Source organism: Engraulis encrasicolus, chromosome 4 (genome assembly GCF_034702125.1).
Source record: "Engraulis encrasicolus isolate BLACKSEA-1 chromosome 4, IST_EnEncr_1.0, whole genome shotgun sequence".
Classification (NCBI taxonomy): domain Eukaryota; kingdom Metazoa; phylum Chordata; class Actinopteri; order Clupeiformes; family Engraulidae; genus Engraulis; species Engraulis encrasicolus.
The window spans coordinates 31,385,326-31,409,471 of record NC_085860.1 but is presented as its reverse complement, the minus strand read 5'-3'; the positions used below and the strand labels follow the sequence as shown (position 1 = coordinate 31,409,471).

Sequence of the window (24,146 nt, the reverse complement as noted above, 5' to 3'; positions counted from 1 at the left end):
AGCCTGGTGGAAAGTAGAAAGTCATGTGAGCCGGGAAATATGGCCACACGGCTGAGCTCATTTTTTGAAGGAACTGCTGTCATTATCGTAAATGGGCGACTTCGATCGCTGGCTTGAACCATAGCTTGATTAGAGTATTATCACATCCTGGACTTTAAGAAGTCGTTGTTTGTGGTCGGGACTTGCAGAATAACGCATACGAAGCCTGAGTTTTGTTTCAGAGTCAACATTTGGGTACACAGCTTTGAATATATCAGGCCATTGAGGATATTGACGCGTAGAGCATTTGCTAGTTGATGTTGTTTACCTCAAACCTGGCGTATTTGGACAAACTGTTCAGTGTGTCAATTTGATTTTTAGAAGACGACTGGTTGTTTTCTGCAAATTCAGTATACGGGACTCGCTGGAAGCCTCGGATGGGATGCTTGTGAAAGCTTGTAGCATTCATCGATGCTACATTGTTACGTGAAATTGTCGGGTTATTGTTTCTATGTGGCGCAGAACTGTCCGGAAATTGTCTGGTTATTATTCTGTATCTTATGCAGGAATTCTGTGCAAATCATTAGTCTGACTCACTGTTGAGAAAATGAACACAGAGAAGGACTTTTCGCCTTTGACCCCAAACATAGTGCGAGCATTGAATGATAAATTGTACGAGAAGAGGAAAGTTGCTGCTCTAGAAATTGAGAAGTAAGTGCATGTTCATATATGGTGTTTTGTATTCTTTAGGCCTGTTGACTTTCTTTCTCTTTCCCTTTCGTAGTTTATACGTTGGCTACATTGTTTACATGGCTTGTTATTACCTAATGTTCATTGTTTAAATGATTAATCATGCCATGCACCCTCGTCATCTGACGCATCATATGATCATGGCTGGTGGTTTCGAAGATGGAAACCCATCCTCTGCGTAAATTGTTTAACTTGCCTGCGCACTGCACCCAAGGCCTAGTTCTACAGAGTTCAGATAATTTATTTTATTCAGAGGTGAATGAAGTGTGTTTACCAGAGCCAGAACACCACGTAGGATTCGCAGTTGAACTGTTTTGGCGTTCTTTAACAGCTGCTTCTTGTCCTTTTTTACATACAGACTTGTGCGCGAATTTGTGGCACAGAATAACTCCACACAAATCAGACATGTTATCCAGATTCTGGCTTCAGAGTTCGCGCTTTCTCAACATCCGCACAGCCGCAAGGGTGGACTTATTGGCTTGGCTGCTTGCTCAATAGCGCTCGGCAAGGTAAGAGAAGACGAGAGAGAGTTATAGAATCATTGTAACAAGTACATTGAAATTGAGAAGTCATTGTTCGGTGAAGTAATAAATAATTCAAATAAAAGGTATTATAGGCTACATACTACTCAAATATCACACACATATCACATACATACAGTGCCCTCCATTATTATTGGCACCCCTGGTTGAGATGTGTTTTTTAGCTTCCAATTATTATTATTTTTCTCTAAATAATATGGGACCTTAATGGAAAAAAAGAGAAAAATCCAACCTTCAATACAAGTGCATTTATTCAGTGGGGAAAAAAATCCCACATAAAGAAATAATTATTTGACATCAAATAATGTGTGTCACAATTATTAGCACCCCTGTTGTTAATATTTTGTACAACCCCCTTTTGCCAACAAAACAGCACCTAATCTTCTCCTATAATATTTCACAAGACGGGAAAAGACAGAAAGAGGGATCTTCAGCCATTCCTCTTTGCAGAATCTCTCTAAATCATCCAGAGACCTGGGTCCTCTCCTCTATACTCTACTCTTCAGCTCACCCCACAGGTTCTCAATGGGGTTGAGGTCAGGGGACTGAGATGGCCATGGGAGGAGCTTGATTTTGTGTCTGGTGAACCATTTTTGTGTAGATTTGGCCATATGTTTAGGGTCATTGTCTTGCTGAAAGACCCAGTGACGACCCATCTTCAGCTTTCGGGCAGAGGGCAACAGATTTTGATTTAAAATGTCCTGGTATTTCAAAGCATTCATGATGCCATGCACCCTAACAAGCTTCCCAGGGCCTTTGGAAGCGAAACAGCCCCACAGCATCACTGACCCACCCCCATACTTCACAGTGGGTATGAGGTGCTTTTCAGCATGCGCATCTTTCGTGGCACGCCAGACCCACTTAGAGTGTTTGTTGCCAAAAAGCTCAATCTTGGTCTCATCTGACCAAAGCACACGGTCCCAGTTGAAGCCCCAATACCGCTTGGCGAACTCCAGACGTTTGCGTTTATGATTGTGGGTGAGGAAAGGTTTTCTCCGTGCATGCCTCCCAAACAGCTTGTTGGCGTGTAGACAGCGCCTGATGGTTGATTTGGAGACTTTGTGACCCCAGGATGCTACCATTTGTTGTAATTCTGTAACAGTGAGCTTTGGAGATATTTTGATTTCTCTTACCATCCTCCTCACTGTGCGTGGTGGCAAAATAAACTTGGGTCCTCGTCCAGGCTTGTTTACCACTGTTCCAGTTGTTTTGAACTTCTTAATTATTCCTCTCACAGTAGATATGGGCAGCTGCAGTTGAGTGGCAATCTTCTTGTAGCCTCTGCCTGACCTGTGAAGGTCGACGCACATCTGCCTCACTTGTATGCTGTGTTCCTTTGTCTTTCCCATGTTTAAGAGTGGATAAGAGAAATGGCCTCGGTGTCACGTCATATTTATACCCCAGGGAAACAGGAAGTGATGAATTGCTAATTAAATGTTCCTACATACTCTGGTAAACTTTGTAAACTACTGTAGAAATGACAGAAATGCTTCAATTATATTTATTTCCTGGGAATTCTTAAGGGTGCCAATAATTGTGGAACAGGTGATTTAATGAAAAATAATTATTTTTTAGTCAGGGATTTTTTTATTTTCCTACAATTCATTTGAGTTGAAGGCTACATTTTCCTAAAATTTTCAGTGTGACAGTATTCTTCTGCAATAAACACTGAATTTATTTTAAGGCTTTTAACACATCTCAACCAGGGGTGCCAATAATTATTGAGGGCACTGTATATCCACTTTCATGCTGTAGATATGAAACTATACTTTTGTAGCATAATTTTGTGAAGTAATAGCTGCTGGGTAAAAGTTATTGTATGTACTGTTGGATGGTAACAGTTCAAACAGGTGTGGCCTGGGTTTCATATGTCTCTCAGCATAAATTCAGTGGCCTTGCAGCGGCCTAACGGTAGGGCACTGGGTTACTATGCTGGTGACCCGGGTTCGAGATCACTTGCCGATCCTTCCCCGTCTCTCTCTCCCCACTCATTTCCTGTCTCTCCTCCACTGTCCTGTCAGAAATAAAGGCAAAAAAGCCCTAAAAATATAATTTAATTTAAACGAAGAATGGAATTGGCCTTTTTTTAAGCAGCAGGTGCTATACAGGTCGTCCAGAGAGGGAATAGGGCAGCCAATGATGCTCAGTGCTGCCTTTATGACCCCCCGGAGCTCTTTCCCTTGTGCTGCAGTGCAGCCTGGGAACCAGTATGTTAGTATGTTCTCCACTGAGCAGCGGTAGAAGGACACAAGCACCTAACACACAAGTTTGGTTAAGTTAGTGTTTCCCGTTCATCTGAATTAGTGTTGAGCTTCATACACCGCACACCCAGTATTCCTGATAGGTGTCATATTTCAGTGCCAATGTGCTGTCACGGGATGTTTCTTCATTTCTTCTGTTGAGGAAGTTGAGGAAGCTTTTTTTAATCATATGATCCCATCATTCCAAGGCCCTTATTCCAATGGATGTTTGCTCAATACATGCCTCACAAAGAAGTGAGACACCAACAACGGTTGTAAAAAAAAAAAATGCAGAAATGACGCAGACCTGACCTATCCACATGACAACGTGGGGCATGGACAAAGCACAATGTATGCAAACAAATCCTACTTGTCACCATGACCGCTTCACCCGTTGGCATTGCCTTGTGTGTTTTCCAGGACTCTGGGCTGTACCTGAAGGAGCTGATCGAGCCTGTTCTCACCTGTTTCAACGACTCAGACAGTCGGTTGCGGTACTATGCCTGTGAGGCCCTTTATAATATCGTGAAGGTGGCCAGAGGGGCAGTGCTGCCTCATTTTAATGTACTCTTCGATGGACTAAGCAAGGTAAAGTCAACAATATTGTCACTTTTCTTTTGTTAAGATTTGTGTCAGATTGTGTATACCTTGGTGGCTTTTTCATTGAATGAAGTAAATGATAATTTGTTATGACATTAAAGGGAAGTGTACAGTATGTCTGTGGGTGATGCTTGTTGGTACCACGCACTGATGAAGGCTTGATAGCCGAAACGCGTTTGCTTTTTGGACATGGTGGTAATATAAATAAATAATGAGACGCAGTTTGTGAGTGCGGATTTTTCTTCCTTAAGCTGATGCTTGTCTCATGGCTGAGCATGTCTTCTGTGATGAGGTGAAGAGACTATTAGAAACAGTATTACACATTAACCAAAAGAATCTTTAAGCTGACAAAACCTGGTGCGAAGTCCTTTCTTCTTGGGACTGTATCTTAAAGAGAGGTGATGATTTGCTCATGCACTTAATGTCTGCACTGTCGGCACAGTGCATTTTGTTGGTGGTATTTGATATGTCTTATGTGGCAGCTGTGTGAACGTCCAAGAAGACTTATTTCCCTCGGGACCAATAAAAAAATCTTGATGTTATGTGTCTCGCTTTCCAGCTTGCAGCAGATCCTGATCCTAATGTGAAAAGTGGCTCTGAGCTTCTCGATCGACTATTAAAGGTAAAAAAGTCTTTCCAGTCAGTTATTTCATTATTCAAATGACAGTAGCAGGAATAACTGAATTAGAGCGCATTATGTATGGAACGCCTCACTAATCATTGTCATGTGCTCTCGCAGGATATTGTCACAGAGAGTAACAAGTTCGACCTGGTGGCATTCGTGCCTTTGCTGCGTGAGCGGATCTATTCTAACAACCAGTTTGCTCGTCAATTTATCATTTCTTGGGTAAGCTTTTATCCTCATCAAAACATATCTGGAATTTGCAGTATGACTTGATGACTTGATTTTGCATGTTGAGGAGTGATGGTTGAGATTGTGAAAGGATCGATTGGTTGGAGTTGCAGATTTAAGTAGAGTTAATTCATGGATTGTTAATAGCTTTAAAAGGACACTGTGTGAGATTTTTAGTTGTTTATTTCCAGAATTCATGCTGCCCATACACTAATATTACCCTTTTCATGAATACTTATCATCAGCATCAAATTCTATGTATTCATTATGACTGGAAAAATTGCACTTTTCATACATGAAAAGCGGTATCTTCTCCATGGTCCGACATTTTGAATTTCCAAAAATAGCGATTTTTAGCTGCAAAAATGACTGTATATGGACCATACTAGAAAATATTTGTTTATTACTTAGTAAACTTTCATGTAAACATCAAATTTGCCAATAGGCAGCCCGGTTTCAATGAGCAGTCAATAGTTGCAGTACCGTTTTTGACCATTTCCTGCACAGTGTCCCTTTAAGAGTGAGTAGCCCAGTCCTACATTGTTAATCTAAGGTAATCCAAGTCATATTCTATGCCCTTCAGGGAAGAAGCTGTCACTGCTTGGGCTCACAAGGTTTCACATAAAGTACACTAAACAAAATGAAGATCATGCTCCCAGTCCCAAATTGACGCAAACAATGAAAGAAGTAATAGCATCGTAATCTAATAACGTATCCAAGCTGCCCACTTAGATTGGCATGCAAAGAATGTACTACCTCTTTGTATTCTTCATGATATCCATGTTTAATCAGAGATGTGTCTGTAGCGAAGGGGAGTAGAGTTGCCCAGCTGGGACTTGAACCCAGACCTTCTGGGGTAGTAAACCGGGGCTCTGACCGCTACACCAAAGAGCCAGGCTCCTTGGCATGTTAGTCAGAACACACCCAAAAACCCTAGCGATGGTCACTCCATCACACTGCCTTCCCCTTCGGGAAGTGCACCTGTGCGCTCCACACACTCATGGTGTCCCTCACGCAACTGCCCATCATGCTTCTCTCATCCAGTGTGCCCCGTCATCAATGCTTCACCCATCACTGGGGTCCCTCACACCGGGGTCACCAATCCTGGGGGGCGCTCACATGGAATTAAGGCTCACAGACAATGGGTACGCTTCCGATGGCCTCACGGTAGCCATCCCACTTCTGACACCATTTGTAGCGAAGGGGAGTAGAGTTGCCAAGCTGGGACTCGAACCCAGACCTTCTGGGGTAGTAAACCGGGGCTCTGACCGCTACACCAAAGAGCCAGGCTCCTTGGCATGTTAGTCAGAACACACCCACAACCCTAGTGATGGTCACTCCATCACAGTGTCTGTATCACTTGTGTGTTGAATCAAGCAGTTCACAATCACATGTTAAGTGGCTCCAAAACTCTGTTTAATGTGCAGGTGAAGAATTTAATATATTTATATTCAATATTCAGATCTATGTCTATGCGACTTGTGTGCAGCGGTCAAAAGTAAAAGTAAATTCATGGTGTAAGTACAACACTAGCACATGGTATTATACAGCTGTTACACCCTTTACTCCTTTGTACCAAATGGGACCCACCACAAACTTGAACCAATCAATGCAAGAGTCATCTGATCATCAGACGACAGGGGTCTACTGGTCACTCAGATTAAGTTACCTGTGTTGGAAGGAACCTGTTACTTTTTTTACTTTTACTTCTACTTTAAATTTTGACACCTGTGCTTGTGTGTAGATCCTAGTGTTGGAGTCTGTCCCAGACATCAACCTGATAGACTACCTACCGGAGATCCTGGATGGACTCTTCCAGATTTTGGGCGACAGCAGCAAGGAGATTAGGCGGACGTGAGAACTTTCTTCCTTTTTTCACTTTCCTCTTTTGACCTAAATTTATCTGGTAAGAATATTGTAAACACAGGCAAGACCTTTGGTTGGTCAATACAGTAGAGATACGCACATATATCACATGGTCAATATAAGGTCAATAGACCTACTCTACATCACACCACTCTATAGCAGGCCAGTGCCTGACTGATGGATCTGATTTTGGTTATGAAGGTACAGTATATGCCATGATGCAGTATGTCCATGGTGCATTTTCCTTCATTCATTTTGCAATGTTAGCCATACAAGAGATAATGGTTAGTTTGTAAGTAAGTTATACAAGTAAGTTATTTTGTCTGCCGAACGTGTATAGTAGAAGTAGTACCGGTATTATGACTAATCAGAAAGTCAAGCTAGTCATATCAGCACTTCACAGCAGCAACAATGGCACCAAGGCTCTTGAAGTTTTATCTCAAGTTGTGCAATCCAAAGATACAGAAGTATAAGGAATTTTACACTTCTTCTGTCATCATCCTTGTCAGTCTCTGAAATGTGTCCTTCTGTATCACACAGAGGCTGATTTGTCAGCAGTAACTGCCCTCTAAAGTAATTGTCTTATAATGTGCATATCATGTGTCAACTCATGACCAGTCGAAACCACATACAGAGGGGCTGGGTGACAAGAAGACAAAAGATGGATTGACTTATGCTCTATGGCCTCTAGAACGTGTGAGGAAGAACTGCAGAGCGTTATTGTTCTGTTATCCTCCTTGCCTGTGTATGGGATGTGCCATTCTGCATTACATTGTGTCTGCTTAGTCAGCACTGTAAGATTGCGGATATGCATTCCATGTCAGCCAGTAACTTATAAAGTGCATATTATGTCAAACACATGACCAGCAGAAAGCATGTACAGAGGGGCTAGATGATAATAAGACAAAAGATGAATTGTTATCTTGGTCTGTGGCCTCTAAAGCATGTGATGAAACAGACCAGATCAAGTGTCAGGAAATGTCTGACACTGTCTGACATTGTCCGATTCTCTGTGCAGATTCTCTGTGCAGACTGGGTGTAGTTTTGAATGTTATGACATTTTCACAGCATTATTGTAAATACATTTTTGTCATTGTTTTTATTGTGTAGCAAGAATTGTCATTTGGGTACCGTCCTTCTGCTTATTGTAGTTAGCCTGTACTACAGCAATGTTGAGCTATTTGTTTCTTGGGCTTCTTGCGACTATGTATCTCTTGTGGTCTCTGTTTCAGATGTGAAGTGGTTTTGGGTGAATTCCTCAAAGAGATCAAGAAAAACCCGTCCAGTGTGAAGTTTGCTGAGATGGCTAACATCCTGGTCATCCACTGTCAGGTGTCTGATGAGTCCAAACTCAGTAAGTATCATTTGTAATGGTGTGGTAGAGCCCATTGGTATTACATGCCATGTACACTCTCCAATACATTACATTGCATTACATTTGGCTGACGTTGACACTTTTCTCGAAAGCGACGTAAAGTTATTTTACAGGGCACTTCTGCCATGGAAGGAGGAAAGAATTGCCAAGGCTGGGTATTAAACCAGCAACTCTGTGATCTACAATCCAACTACCTAACCATTACACCACGGTATAACCCTAACCGTAACCCAGGATAACTTTTAAGCAAAGAAAAAATGCGGCAGCAAGGCATAAACCGTACATATACTGGAAAACGAAATCATAAATTGCACGATATTTCCTTTTCATGTTGTGTCTGTACTGGAATTCACTGAGTAACATACTGTATTCTTGCCAACACATCCTCTGGGATTGTGTCATTCCATTAAGCAATTGCCATGCTTCTCTCTCTCTCTCTCTCTCTCTCTCTCTCTCTCTCTCTCTCTCTCTCTCTCTCTCTCTCTCTCAAACAGCAAACGACTTAATTCAGCTGACGGCCATGACATGGATGAGGGAGTTCATTCAGCTGGCGGGTCGTGTGATGCTGCCGTACTCCTCTGGAATCCTGACCGCAGTGCTTCCTGGTCTCTCCTATGACGACCGCAAGAAGAGTATCCTTCTTCAGACTGGCCGTGTTTAGCCGTTCAGAATGGAGGGACTGCTGTTTACGAAGCACTTTAAAGCAGAGTGTAAACAGTGTTGTTTGAAGATAGAAATCAGGCTGGTCCACTTCATAAAGACTAGGCCAGAGATAACTGTAGCACTCAAGTACTTTTTTTGGGATATTTTATGGTGGTGCACGCCTAATGTTTCGACATGCCTGTATTTCGCTTGTTTTCTATTGGTAGAGCACCGCTGTTATCAGTCTCATCATTCTTTTCTTTAAGTTGCAGGACTTGCAATACAGTATCTTTGGTCTATTTTGAAACATGTGACTCTGGTTTAGTACCCCATGAAAATGAATATTATGAACGATACAAACTTAAGTTATCTTGAACAGTAAGTGGGTAGGGATGTGTCAGGAAATGGCTTCCCACACAAAGCCATGTGACTATTCATCTGTCGACCACAAACCACTCAGCCAAGGCAACGAGTTCCCTCTTGTGTAATGCATGTATGTGTTATGTTACATCGTGTCATGGCTTTACAGTAAGGGTTAAAGGGTGAGTGTGGGAGAGTGTGCTGTATACAATTTCTATAGTGAGACTGGAAGAGCCTATTGCTGGGGATTGGACACTTTTAATGGTATATTAATGTGTAGTATGACCTTTATAATAGCTGGTTTAAAATAGCTGCGTAGAATAGCTAGTTTTCTTCATTACTTGGCCTCCAGGAGGGGTTTTGACCAGTTATTGCAATGACTCTGTTTGTCTGCCCGCAATGTTTTGGGTTACCTGCAGGTGGTGTCAAACAGGCAGCACATGCATCTGAGGGGGCCAGGTTGCCACCTCCGATTGCTCTTGTACTGTATGACTGAGTGAGATTGGAAGCATTGGGGAAGGTATTGAAAGCGTGTGGGGAAACTTCAGCACCGTTTTTGTCCTTGATCCTTGCTGTCCTTCAGGCACCAAAGAAGCTGCCAGTGCATGTAACCACAGCCTCATGAAGCTCGTCACTCCTGAGGATGATGAAGATGAAGAGGAGACGAAGACACAGTTGACCCCTCCCCAGGATAGCAGCCCTCCAAAGTCTCAAGACGATGAGAATGGTGTGTGTTGCGGAAGTGCATAGCTTTGTGCTAATGGTCACATTTTCCCCAAGTTTCTCCTGTATTTTGGACCCTCCTGCATTTTAGATGTCCACGCAGTATTCTGCTGTAATGTCTGTTGCACGTAATCAGTAAATCAATATTTATCCCACTGCAGCCACAAAATTCTCCTGAATTTTGCCACTGTTGACGGGTATATGCAAGTAAGGCAGCCTAGATTGGAATCAGGACGCTACAATACTACATATTAATCACCATAGTTGCATCATTTTGTGTACCATTGACACCAATCCCAATCCCCAATTTAAATAGTAACGATTACTAATTAACAGGTAATACAGGATCATACCAGAGATACAGCAAATTTGCTCATACAATCTGCAGAGAAATGGCCCTGCATTCTGAGAGCAATGTGTTTGTGGGAGGCTAACTGCTATACATCTTATTTCCCTTCTGCATCCGGTCCATTTTGTGTAGCCTGTGTTGTTCCTGTACCAAAGGATATGGAATGGCCCCTGAAGGGCTGCAGTAATCACTTTAACATGACTTGGCTGAGCTATAGCAGCGCTCCATATATGTGATGAGCACAGTGTGCTGCAGGCAGGTAGAGGCTCCTGATTGTCCTCACGTCATTGAATCATGAACAGCGAGCTACTAAATCAGCTCCCACCGGGGCTTTTTACTTGATTGTTTGGTTCATTTAAAGGATTAAAACAGGTGGCACAGCAATGGAGAATGCAGAGTTTTCTATTTAAAAATGGTCCTCTTAACACTGCAGTCATAGAGCGCTGTCTATTGTTGTTCCAGACTACAGCAAAATCTTGTGTTGCATTTTGTCTGTGAATCAACTCTGGTGAAACGCACTCACCATCTGAAGTGCCCATTATGCTGATGACTTCAGTGGACTGATTGCTCTCGGAAGCCTAGCTGTCAGTCCACTGCTGATTCATTGGATTCATACATGTTGCACTGCACTGCACTGCAACGGAAAGTAGCATGGAAAACCTGTCCAATCGCATCCAAACTGTTTGACATGGAGGCGCGTCTGTTGTTAGGTTGATGGAAAAGAGAAGTGCTGGAGGAAAAAGATGCTCCTCTACTGGAACTAATATTCCAGTAGAGGAATAGTCATGATGGTGATCATAATACTAATCATAATCATAATTCATTTCTTTTCAGACTCTCTCAATGCCTCGCAGGAGTCCATTGGTCTCAGCAAGATTAGCTTCTTCGCCCCGGCAGCGTAAGTGTTCAAATAAACCGTGAAAGACGTGAAATTGTCCCAGACCATTTATTTCCCTCTCCACCTTGTTCATGCTGCAACCTCCAGTTGACTTCCACAGTCAGCCGAGGTAGATGACATGCAGTATAAAACACGTATTCTGCAGTATTCACAGACAAGAGACACTGGCAGCATAGGTGGGGTTTAGTTTGCACTAGCAGTTGTGTACATGTCTGGACCCTATGTCACCCTATGCATGATGCATTGACTGAACTTGCCTTTCAACACATGATGACTGTAAAACCCACGGAACTAAAGTAACAGACTCAAACTGTCAAATAAAATCCCCACTGTATTCCACTCACTGTCAGATGTGATGTGATGTGTGTGCACCCCACCAGGTTAGACCGGGCCCAGGTGACACTAGACCTGGATGGGATAGTCCAGGTGCTGGACCGCCATCTGCATGACTCCTCCACCGGCATGATGACCCGTATAGCCGTCCTCAAGTGGCTATACCACCTCTACATCAAGACCCCACGCAAGGTGGCTAGGCTTCGGGAATTGCATTGTTGTGTTGTTTCTGGGACTTTTGAGTGTTTGTGCTTGCTGCTAAAGCACACATTTTCTTTGACACACACTCTCACTCTTACATGCACACATTTGCTTTTACGCACACTCTCAATCTCTCACATGCACACATTTTCTTTGACGCACACTCTCACTCTCTCACATGCACATGATCTCTAACCATGCTCTAAAGTGAAGGCTCTTGTTTGTGTGCGTTCTGTTTGCAGATGTTCAGACACACAGACAGCCTTTTCCCAATGCTATTGAAGACCCTTTCAGATGAATCCGATGAGGTATGGTATTACTTCAGGGGCTTGTGCTTATAAGTAGCATTAAATAAATGAGCATTCTTGGAACAGTAAAGCATTACACTGTTATGACGTAATTGAGTGAAGTGTATCAGTTCTACTGTGTTTGCCAATACCAATGCATGTACTGCACAGTAGATCTGCAAGATATAGTCGTATATTTTGGGACTTCAATTATTTCTTTTCCCTAATTTTGGAGAAGATTGTCTGCTTAATACTCCACCACCTCTTGCACCTCCACCAGGTGATTCTTAAAGACTTGGAAGTGCTCGCAGAGATTGCGTCCTCTCCAGCCGGAGAGTCGTACAACTCGGGACTGTGTGACAGTTCTGAAAGCAAAACAGAGCTGCAGGTTCCTGACAGCAGCAGTATTGGTCAGCAGCTAGTTGTTGGTAAGAGCTTTCACTTTTCTCCTCCCTTTACTTGCCTTGCGCCATGTGTAGCATTCTCAAAATAATGACATAGTTCTAAAGTACAACGGTTAAATCACCTGATCAATTGTATTGACAAATGTTATTTGACATTCCTGTTGTACGGGTGAGGGGTGGGGTAGTGGGGAGCTGTGTACACCATAAATGAGTAACTTTTGCATGGATTTGCATCAGTGGTGGACCAATTGCACACAGGGCCCGAGAGCAAAACATTGATAAAGCTCCCCCATAATGGTGGCCAAGATCCAGACAGGGCCCCCACCACCAATACAGGAGAGCATTGGGCCCAGGGCCAATAACCCTCCTCGCTCCCTCTGTACTTCCACTCCTGATTTGCATATCTGCCTACTGTTCATTGTGAACTGCTCATTTCAACCAGGATCCAAGATGGCCGACTCCTCGCCGTCCACCCCCAGCATGAACTCCTACTTCTACAAGTTCATGATCAACCTGCTGAAGCGCTTCAGCCTGGAGAGGAAGCTACTAGAGACCAGAGGGGCCTTCATCATCAGGTGGCACAACACACCTCCCAAGCACTAGATCATGCTCTCTCATTCCTGCATTTGGAGTGCTTAACAGCAATATCAACTCCCTTTTTCAATTTCAATTATGCCTCCGCCCAAAGGGTCTGGAGTGACACTGTTTTCCCAAAAGAAAATGTGCTTTTGCTGTACATTTTGAAGGGGGTTGGTTTTTGACCAAATCTGGTGCTAATACTACTGATACTGATGAGCTTCTTGAAGGCTAACACTTTTAACATGGCTGACTTTTAGGGCTTTTAGAAAAAGCACAACAAATACCTCCTCTAAATGTATGTTCTCTACAAGTCTTCTTTTGTCCAGTCTTGCACTTTAAATGTCTGTATGAGCACTGTCTATGTCCATTCCGTCTTATGTCCATGTATGAGTACTGTCTATGTCTATACTGTCTATGTCCTTACCTAGATTAGTCTATGTCTGCATGGGAAAGCAAGAAACGTAATTTCAAATTCTTTGTATGACCAGTGCATGTAAAGAAATTGACAATAAAACCAACTTGACTTGACTTCTAAGATCCACCCGTTCCACCTGTTTTCATCTGTTAAAAGTTGCTGATTATGCTTCCACGAAGACCTAAAACAAGCTTTGGAATGAAATATGAAGGGAGATGCTTTACAACTTTTAACTATGACGCATTGTATTATTCAGGAAGCATTAGTGACCGCCCCTATGTGTCAAATTTCACCCCACCAGACAACTCTGCCTTCTCCTGCATGCCGAGAACATCTTCCACTCCATGGCGGACATCTTGCTAAAGGAGGAGGATCTGAAGTTTGCCTCCACCATGGTGCAGACCCTCAACACCATCCTGCTCACCTCAGCCGAGCTTTTCCAGCTACGCAATCAGCTGAAGGATCTGCACACACAGGTTAGATCAGTGGTTCTCAACTTAAAAAAAAAAAAAAACAACGCCCACAGGACCTTATCATAAGCCTCCCAAAGCCCCCCTGACCTCACCATAACATTGCCAATGCCCCCAAAATAAAATGGACTATCGCTTCCCAATGGCAACTAAGCAACACCCCCTCTCAGCTGTATCATTTTCAACACCCCCTAGGGCTCCCCCATGCCCCCTGGGGGGCTGTATAGCCTCCATTGAGAAACACTAGGTTAGATTGTGCTGGTCATATGCTTCTGCTATCAGTCTGTCTGATCTGTTGATGATTACTACAATGAGGATATACAGGGTGTCTTGAAAAGTTTTTGGGGAAAAAAAGTGGTAGACGCACTACAAAATATGTGCATGCCATTTATTGACAGGCATCATGTTATTGTTTTCTCACCACCTATTCTCAAACTGATGCATAGACCTGCAACAGTCACTGAAACTGAAAGTGAATGCAGCCACTCAATAAAAAATGTGTGTGAGTCACACTGTCAGCAGTGCCTGGACCATAATGAATGTCAGTTTGATAACAGGTGCTGATAAAACGATAAAATGTCAAATTTTATTACACTTTGAAAATCAAATGCTTTTTAGTTCAACATACCTTTTTAAATGATTTATGTTTTTTTATGGACACCCTGCAGTGTCAGACTTAACTGTTTTGATTACAGCATGTTATAAAGTGAATGACTGAACATTTATGACTCTTTTTTTGTTAGTGTTTTCCCAAGGTGATATGTCCTAACAGCTTTCCTTAACTCTTTTAGGAGAGTTGCGCTCTCTTTTGCTGCCTGTACCGATCCTGGTGTCACAACCCGGTGGCCACGGTGTCTCTCTGCTTCCTCACCCAGAACTATCGGCATGCCTACGAGCTCATCCAAAAATTGTATCCTTCACGCCATGCTCGTACATTTGTCAAAGTGGAATACAAAACTGTGTTGAATCAACATTATGTCACTTTTGGTAGGTTTTCTTAGACTCCCTCTAATGGGCAGCGTTACTGCAAATCATTGCCAAAAGTGTTCATTAGCCAAGAATCATCATCAAGCATGTGATGTCTTGCCACAAGCACACAAGACCATGTCTATTTACCACTGTCTTGCCACAAGCACACAAGACCATGTCTATTTACCATTTGATGCGTACCATGTAGGCCTCTGCTAACTTTATTCATTAACCTTCAAAACGTTGCATAGTGCTTCATTAAGATAGTTTATCAGCGATATTGTCTATTTGCTTAAGTGCTTTATGCTGTTGTGTGATGTGTTGTATTTCCTTAAGCTGTGATTCTTAGTGGGGACCTGGAGGTGACTGTAGATTTTCTAATGGAAGTAGACAAACTGGTTCAACTCATAGAGAGTCCCATCTTTACCTGTGAGTACCATACTACACCGCCTGTAGCTGCTTACTAAACATAGACCAGCATTTGCAGAAATGAGTAGTTGGGTGGTTGACGTTTAAGGGCGTAACGCAATTTAAAAAAAAAAACTTTTTCCAATTCCTGAAAAAAATGATGGAAAAAAATTGAAAAAAAAATTAGAAAAAATAAAGCACTTAGTGGTCTGTGGAATTTCGCTAGCCTGGTGAACCAGCACCACCCGCTGGACGGCAAAATGTTTGTCTACGGGTGGGTCTGGCCTCGCATAATGATTCAATGAAGCCAGAATGCCATGAATCTGGCAAACCAATTACAACACAAAGATGTGTTTTGAATCAAAGCGGGCAGGGTTTTGAGGGAAGGTTGTTCTCATCAACAATCTTCGGATGTATTATGCATCGAGGCCAGACTAAATTAGACATCCACATTTAGTCTGGTTTATCAGGCTAGAATTTCGCCTTATTTTTGCCATTTTGGGGGAAATGTGTCCTGCATCAACACATTGCATAGGCATGTCACACCGCAGGAAAATGAAGTCACACCACAGGAAATTCACTGCATTATGGCCATTTTAATCCTTTTGTATACATGACTGACATCTGAGCTCATGCTAACTTGATAATGATATTGTGTTTAACCTTAATATGTTTTCATTTATATAAAAAAAACTTTTTTCCCTTCTATAAGAGCAGTCACACCACAGGGCACCATAAAATGAACCTAAGCATTGCGTGACAGAAACATTGCAATATGAAGACATATTAAGAGGTTAATAGTCACCTTAAACTTCCACAGTACTCTCCAATAACTGAGGTACTGACTGTTTAGGAGCCAGTCTTTAAGAATGGGCCTTGCAGCTGCCCATTCACAAACATTGACATACATGTCACACGAAATTGAACTTGTAGTTAATATTACTGTCTTGAGTTTTTTTCACATTCACATATCTTAATATAAAGTTAACATGTATGCAATCATGCCAAATGCTTCATACATTATTCAAAATGTTGTTGGGTAATTTACAGTGGTGCTCATATGTTTACATACCCCAGCAGAATATACGCTTTCTTGGCGATTTCTCACAAAATATGAAGGATTACACAAAACCTTTTTTTTCACTCATTGCTAGGGACTAGCTTAAGATATTTATCAGCAATATTCTGTGTTTACTCTTTCAAAAGCATGATCACAACCCAAACTACCCAAATGACCCTGTTCAAAAGTTTACATACCCTAGTTCCTGATGCTGAATATGGCCCTGTTTAACATCAGGGACCGCTCTAAATTGTTTGTGGTAGTTGTGGATAAGGCTCTTAATGTTCTCAGATGACAGAACAGCACATTCTTCCTGGCAGAATGGTTGTTTCCTATAATAGTTTTGGGTGTCTTGCTGGAACCTCACATTTGAGGTTTCCCCTGAATGGCTCAATGATGTTGAGATCAGGAGAGTGAGACGGTCGCTCAAAAACTTCATTTTATTCTTTCTGAAGCTAGTGACGGGTTGATTTGGCTTTCTGTGTTGAAATATTGTCATGTTTGCATGTCCAAACAATGGACCATGTGCAGTTTCAAGGCTGATGTGTGTCAAGTTTCCTCCAGTATTTTTCACAGGGCAATGTATTCATCATTCTGCGAGTATGGATCAAAAGTATAATGCATTTGTAACTCAAATGTCCCCATGAAATCAGTGGTCCATGACCATGTTTCACAGAAGGGTATGGTGTAACTTTCATCATAGGCTCCATTGACTGTTCTCCAAATGGTACTGTTAATAGTGGCCTAAAAAAAGTTCCATATTGATCTCATTTTTCCAAATGACTTTGTCACAGGCATTTTGATGCTTCTCACTGTGCTATTTGGTGTATCATATGCAAAATACCATGTTTGCATTTTTGTGTTAATGGCTTTCTCCTGGCAACCCCCAACAGCCCATCTTTCCTCAAGTGCCAACATTTTTTCATGTTGTCCTATATTTCACCTGAAGTTATTTTTTGGTTGTCCTATGCCTCCTGAACAATTTCCCTTGCAATGATCATTGCAATGCAATGATTCCCTTGCCCATTGGCTTGATTCCAACCAAACTCCTCATATTGCATTTCTGAATTGAACGGTGCCAACATGACAATATTTCGACACAGAACGCCAAATCAACCCGTCATTGGCTTCAGAAAGAATAAAATGAAGGTTTTTGAGCGACCATCTCACTCTCCTGATCTCAACATCATTGAGCCACTCAGGGGAAACTTCAAATGTGAGGTTCCAGCAAGACACCCAAAGATATTATAGGAAACAACCATTCTGCCAGGAAGAATGTGCTGTTTTGTCATCTGAGAACATTAAGAGCCTTATCCACAACTACCACAAACAATTTAGAGCGGTCCCTGATGTTAAACAGGGCCATATTCAGCATCAGAAACTAGGGTATGTAAACTTTTGCACAGGGTCATTTGGGTAGTTTGGGTTGTGATCATGCTTTTGAAAGAGTAAACACAGAATATTGCTAATAAATATCTTAAGCCAGTCACTAGCCATGAGTGAAAAAAAAGGTTTTGTGTAATCCTTCATATTTTGTGAGAAATCGCAGAGAAAGCGTTTATTCTGCTGGGGTATGTAAACATATGAGCACCACTGTATATATATATTATATTCCAGGTTTCATTAATGTTACAGTCACGCCGCAGGATATTTGACATATAAACCTTTAAATAAATCTTAACAAAAATGTTTCTTCTCATCTAAGACTAATATGAAATAATGTACCACATCTTCTTTCTTTGACATTTGTTTTTTAAAGGAAAAATAACAGTTTTGTAGGTTTTTAACCAATGTTACGAAAAAACAAGGCGTCACGTCTCTCACCCAGTTACAGATTTACTAGATACAAGTTTGCATAACACTTCCTCTTATAACTGTCTTTCACAAAATACAAGTCTGTCACTCTTGGTGTTTTACATGTCTTTTTACAAAATAGAAAATCCATGTTTTCCTTTTTAATGAATTGTCTTTTGCAGAATACAATTTCATATGGATTTTTAAACTTTTTTGTTTTAAACAGATTTGCGTTTGCAACTTCTGGATGTAGAGAACAACCCGTATCTGATCAAAGCTCTGTACGGTCTCCTGATGCTCCTGCCCCAGAGCCAGGCCTTCCAGCTGCTATCCCACCGCCTGCGCTGCGTGCCTAATCCCGAACTCATGAGGACCGTGTATGTCTGCTAATACTCACTTTGAGCAGTTTTTTTTCTCCAACAGCAGGGGCCTAAAGGTGTGGCAGTTGGTCTTGGAATTTTGTTTGCAGGTTTGAAACCCATTTCCATGGCTGGTGTCGTACGGTAGCCGCCACCTAGTGCCTCTGCTCAACTCTATTTCACTTTGACCGCAGATGTTCGGGTGTGTTTGGATATAGTTTGTTTGGTGTGTTTGACCAATTATGCAATCGGTGACAGTTTCCTCTGACAGACTGGCACAAAAAATCTCCCTCTCAGCTGTCATCAGCTCATGGCTTGTGAACATGACAGGGGGTTCAGTGCACCTCATTTCTATTGAAGACTACGTGTTACAAATCTTTTGTGTATCTTGTACACAGCCTATATGTTTTTAACAAAGAAATATCACTATTTCAAGACAAGAATGCATTGCTTTTAAGCCTTTCACTCAGGCATCCAGTCAGCCTCTTCAAATCACAGTAAAGCCTATTGGCTTGAGGAGCAAAGCCTTGTCACATGATTATGAAGGTGGTCTTACAGGTCACAGCACAACCTCCACTTGTCCATAGTTCATGGCTTAATGGAGGAAAATAGGAATAAAACACAGGGAAAGTGAATATTATCTAAACAGAATGTAAATAAATAAGACTATAACTCCAACTAGATTGCATTCTCGCAGAAAATGCTGGAAGCGGGCTTGCCTTTTGGGTCTGAGCTGAGCATTTTTATTTTTGATATCTCTATACCTAAATTAAAAACAAACTACTATTGAGAAAACAAAGGTAAAAGAAATGTGGGAAAAATCCATCCACCCAGTCAGGAGTTATGGGCCAAACAGTTCAGCCATCTTGGATTCAGCCATCTTGAAAGTGTTGTAGCTCCGCGTTTTGGGGATATACTAAATGACATACATGCTAATTTAACTTGGCTAATGAACACTGCATATGATATAATTTTGAAAATCAACATGGGTCCGAGTGGGATTCGAACTCACAACCTCCATATCTCTAATCCAGCACCTTTGGCATTGATACTAAATTACATACATGCTATTTTAAGTTGGCTAAGGAACACTGCATATGATATAATTTTGAAAATCAACATGGGTCCAGGTGGGATTCGAACTCACAACCTCCATATCTTTAATCCAGCACCTTTGCCATTGAGCCAAGCAGCTGGCTGTCATAAGCATTCCAGCAAGACAATATCACATTGCATTGAAGAGCTGAACAGTAGATTTCTAGAGTGCGGGTGCTCGTTAAGAATAGAATGTTGAGAGAATGTGACCGTTGAGATGGAACCCTTTATTGGCAGCACCTGTTTTGATTGCCTTCATGGCAGTTAGTATTGTCAAAGAAACTCAACAGAAGAACAATCTCTTGGGGGGGGGGAATGCATTGGCCACAGTGTAGTACAGGGGCGTTGTCTGAGGACACGAGTGGATGGAAAATTAACTCCCTTGCGCATGGTCATTGGTCAGTGGGTGCAATGGATACAATTTCCGTACTCCCTTGCACATGGTCAGTGGGGGCGACACCATGATTGATAATTTGTGGCTATATTAACGGCAGCTGTTGGTCAGCAGTAATTGCTGGGGGTAATTAAGGGCAACTGACAAACATTAACGCTGTCCTATGACCTGTTCCATACTCCGACCCTCGCGGAAGTGTCATTGCATGCTTCCCTGATGCTTCCAATACTGACCGTAGAAGAAGAATAACATTTCCGTACTCCCCTCGCCATCATTTCGTACTACGCTGTTATGACGTGAGTGAGCCCTCTTGTCTCAAGCCTCTTTGGTATTGTACTCTAAGGCCGGCCGCACACTGGCTCCGACAGCACTGCGGCGCACTTTTGCTTCCGACAGAATTTCGGACCCCCAAACCCAATTTCACACGAACATTGCATTGATAGTAAATGGGCGGCGGCGACAAAATAGAACTTGTCTCTAATTGCTATCCGACATCGGCGAATGTCCGCGGACATCGGCGCCAGTGTGCGTGGTTCTATTGAAAACAATGGAATCGAATTTTAGCTGAGCAGTGCTCAGCACTTTGTCGGAGCCGGTGTGCGGAAGCCCTATGGCAGAAGGCACAACCAAAACAGTTTCTAGTTTTTAGCTCGCTGTTTTTAAAAAACTAAAAAGAATTGGCACAAGTCCATTCCACAGTTTGGAGTCATACGTGTGATCATTTTAACAGTCCTTGAATGAAGTTTATAGGTTAAACGGTTCAGTCACAAATGGACCTCTTGTGGAAGATGCGCTGACCTCTTCAGAAGGGCACTTCAAAAATGAATAGGAAAAGCCAATTGGGCCAGCCCAGCCATTTTTACACACCTGCCATTTAAAAAGTAATGGGAGTTGGGACATGATCTTTTCACCGTTTGGAGTCATCTCATAGAGCTAAACTTCTAGGTGCAAGTGTTTATTTGTTTATTTGTTGGATCCCCATTAGCTGTGGCAATGCCACAGCTATTCTTCCTGGGGTCCTTTTCTTCAATAAAATCAGTTCATAGTGTTAAAAAATTACATCTGAAGATCATACAGAAAACAATACAATAACATATTACAATTACAATAGGCTATAAGCAAAATACATTCAAATTACACAATTTAATACAGCCTACTAATAAATATAAATGTATAAATATAAACATCTACCCTTTTAAAAATAACACTTTCCTAAAAATATCTTAACTTGTTTTTTAAAACTAGCTTTAGAACTTATTTGTGTGATAAAGGTTGGCATACTGTTCCATGCAGTGATCGCTCTGTATCCCACTGTTCTTTGCAGGGCATTGGTATTTGCACGGGGTACTACAAATGTCCCTGTCGTTGCAGACCTTGTATTATAAATATGGGAGTTAGACGTTTTACAGAATCTGTTATATTGTTTCAGAGGGGTTTTATTGTTTAATATTGCCCATGTTGAGGTCAATAAAGAGGCCATTAATTTATCCTCAACTTTTAGTTGTGTAAAGAAGAGTGCATATGTGCAATGCTGGTATATTGTGAGCATTGTAGAATTAGTCTTGCTGCCTTGTTTTGCACTGCCTGAAGTTTGGCTAGATGTGTTCTACATGCATTAGACCATATTATGTTACAATACTCCATCTGACTCAGAACCAAGGCATTTATTACACTTTTCATCAATTCTTGTGTGATAGCATTCCTACATCTTCTAACCAATGCCAGGGCACAACTCATTTTATTCACTATTTTATCTATTTGTTTTGACCATGTCAATCTGCTGTCTAAAATTACACCCAGTAGTTTTGTTTCCTTTACTTGTTCAATAGGTATTTTGTTTATAGAGAGCTGAATCACTGGGTCATTTTTTAACGAATAGTTCGATCCAAATAAAATGCTTTTTGTTTTAGCTATATTTAGGACAAGCTTGTTCTGTTTCACCCAAGCTTCCACTTTTTGTAACACATCATTTAATGCCTCTGTTAGACCTGATGTGGACTTGGCAGAAGCATACACGGTTGTATCATCTGCATACATTGCAACCTTTGCATCTTTTATATCAAATGGAAGGTCATTAGTGAAGATGGAAAACATTAACGGTCCCAAACAACTTCCTTGAGGTACCCCGCATTCAACCTCTACTCCATCAGAAAAACAACCATTAACCCCTTAATGCGCGCCGTACCTCCAGTGGCACACTGTAATAGTCATTGAAATGTAACTACCATAGCACTACAATACTATGACACAACACAGGCCCTTTAGAAATGCACCACGACTTGATCATTACCATACTGGTAGCAACATATGTATAAAGCCGCGTCTTAAGGGTTTAAAGTAGACTGTTGATGTTTTATGAAAGAAAAAGCTTCCTATACTCTGATCCCTAGAGTGGCGGAACCTTCATTCAAGAGCATTCTAACATTGTTTTCTTTGGGGACCCAAACCTGCACAAAATCGACAAAAACAAAAAAACAACAAGGGGTATGGACACACAAAGCATTTTTTGAAATCTCCAAGCCGAGCCGGTCGTTTTAGTGTTTGAACGGTGTCTCTATCTCGAAAGGCCTATGAGGAGAAACGATTTCTAGCTCTGCATAAGAGAAGCAAGCATAATAATAAACTGTACTTAGAGATTACTATAAGCGTGGCAAGCCCGCTTAATTAACCCTAGACGTTTGTTGAAGACTGATGTAAATAGAGCTGTTTTCATTTAATTTCAAATCAAGCTTCACTGGAAATATCAGGTGTCAGTCATTCAAACTTTGTGTGCTTTTTTTACATTCATTTTGATTGTTTTTTTTTTTTAAAGGGAGGACTCGAAGCCTTGCAACACCAAGCGGTCCAATCAGGCTCATGTGGACTACATGGAGCTGCTGCAGCATTTCGACCGCGTGCAGAGCAAACACCTAGAGGTGAGGCACCAGCGCACCGGCCGAGCGGAACACACAGACAGGAAGCTGGCACTCTGAGAGGGGTTTCTGACAGGAAGTCAGAACATTCAGCAGGAGAGTCACAAGGTGCAAATCATTTGTCCCGCTGCAAACGCTGTGTAGCGCCTACCCATCTTACTAGGGCAATACTTGGGATATTTAATACCAAATCCTTTCAGCGAATCACAAGCTCACATCCTCAACTCTGTCCACTTGGATAAAATTGACTTGGGTAAAATTAATTTTATATTGGTCATTGAACATTCCGACTACAAACTTGATGGATCAGAAATAATGATTAATTAAGCCTTGTGACACATGAGGACATTCGTCTACGATTCAAACTTGGTTTGACAACAGGGATTATTTGTGGGATTTTTGCGTTTTTTTGAATGTTCAATATAAAATTGACTTTCGCCAAGTCACTACAGGGCATGAGGCCAGAGGGCCGGTGAATGGATACAAGTATGGGGAAATTTGATTTGCACCCACAGCCTTCAGCACCCAGCTGTGTGCACCCCCTCACATATGGTTGGGAACCTGATGATGGAAGACTATTGAACATGGAAATGTATTGTACCTCTAGCAGGGACTTTTTATCACATGGATGTACTGTTTTTTTGTTTTTTCAAAAGTGCTTTATGTGAAGGTGATGCAGTTTTTATTTTTGTTGGTAAAAATGTATATTATCACAGTTGCACACGTGCAGTTGCATACACCCGTTTCTATTTTATCATTTTTGTCGCAGATTTTCAGAAGTGATGGAAATGCCGTCGAATCTGTATACTTGCTACAATTAGGTCCTTCACAAGAAAGGTAGTGTACAAGCAGTGTGGCCTTGTTTACCCTGGTAAACATGTTCAGAAGATGTATAGTTCTGTTGGCATTGCGTATCCCTGTATCTCCTTGTACAAATGTACCAGCACTGTTTTTGATCTCTGATGCCAAGCATCAACCTATTTGATTTTCTCTTTTCTTTTCTGCATTTTGAATGCTTTGCTTCATGTCAAATTCTCTAGGTCAAAATGCATTTCTAATCATGCCTGTTTCATTCCGTAGCGTCTCCTCTATTTCTTTCTACAGTCTATGCTCTCTTACCTAGTGTTGTAATCAACCTGGCTGTAAACAACAAATGTAAGTGTTAAATTATCTTTTTAAAAAGGACCACAGTGATATTATTATTAATTGCCAAATAAACTGGAATTTAAGAAAACACGTCATCCGTGCATCTTCTCTTCCTCATTAATATCCTCTTATATTCAAGTATG

At 41.6% G+C, this 24,146-nt stretch overlaps 1 protein-coding gene across 1 annotated transcript; it reads left to right on the top strand.

Moving 5' to 3' along the window:
• Window positions 1–35: 35 nt before the first annotated feature.
• Window positions 36–24,098, top strand: vac14 (vac14 homolog (S. cerevisiae)). The gene is made up of 19 exons (XM_063197162.1): window positions 36–690; window positions 1,088–1,238; window positions 3,932–4,099; window positions 4,671–4,733; window positions 4,851–4,958; window positions 6,709–6,818; window positions 8,063–8,184; window positions 8,700–8,837; window positions 9,791–9,934; window positions 11,114–11,177; window positions 11,558–11,702; window positions 11,954–12,019; window positions 12,279–12,426; window positions 12,845–12,977; window positions 13,698–13,872; window positions 14,658–14,776; window positions 15,185–15,264; window positions 18,324–18,474; window positions 22,758–24,098. Exons 1-19 carry the CDS (start codon window positions 587–589, stop codon window positions 22,915–22,917), a joined length of 2,349 nt encoding a protein of 782 aa, XP_063053232.1. The 5' UTR covers window positions 36–586; the 3' UTR covers window positions 22,918–24,098.
• The last annotated feature ends 48 nt before the right edge of the window (window positions 24,099–24,146 follow it).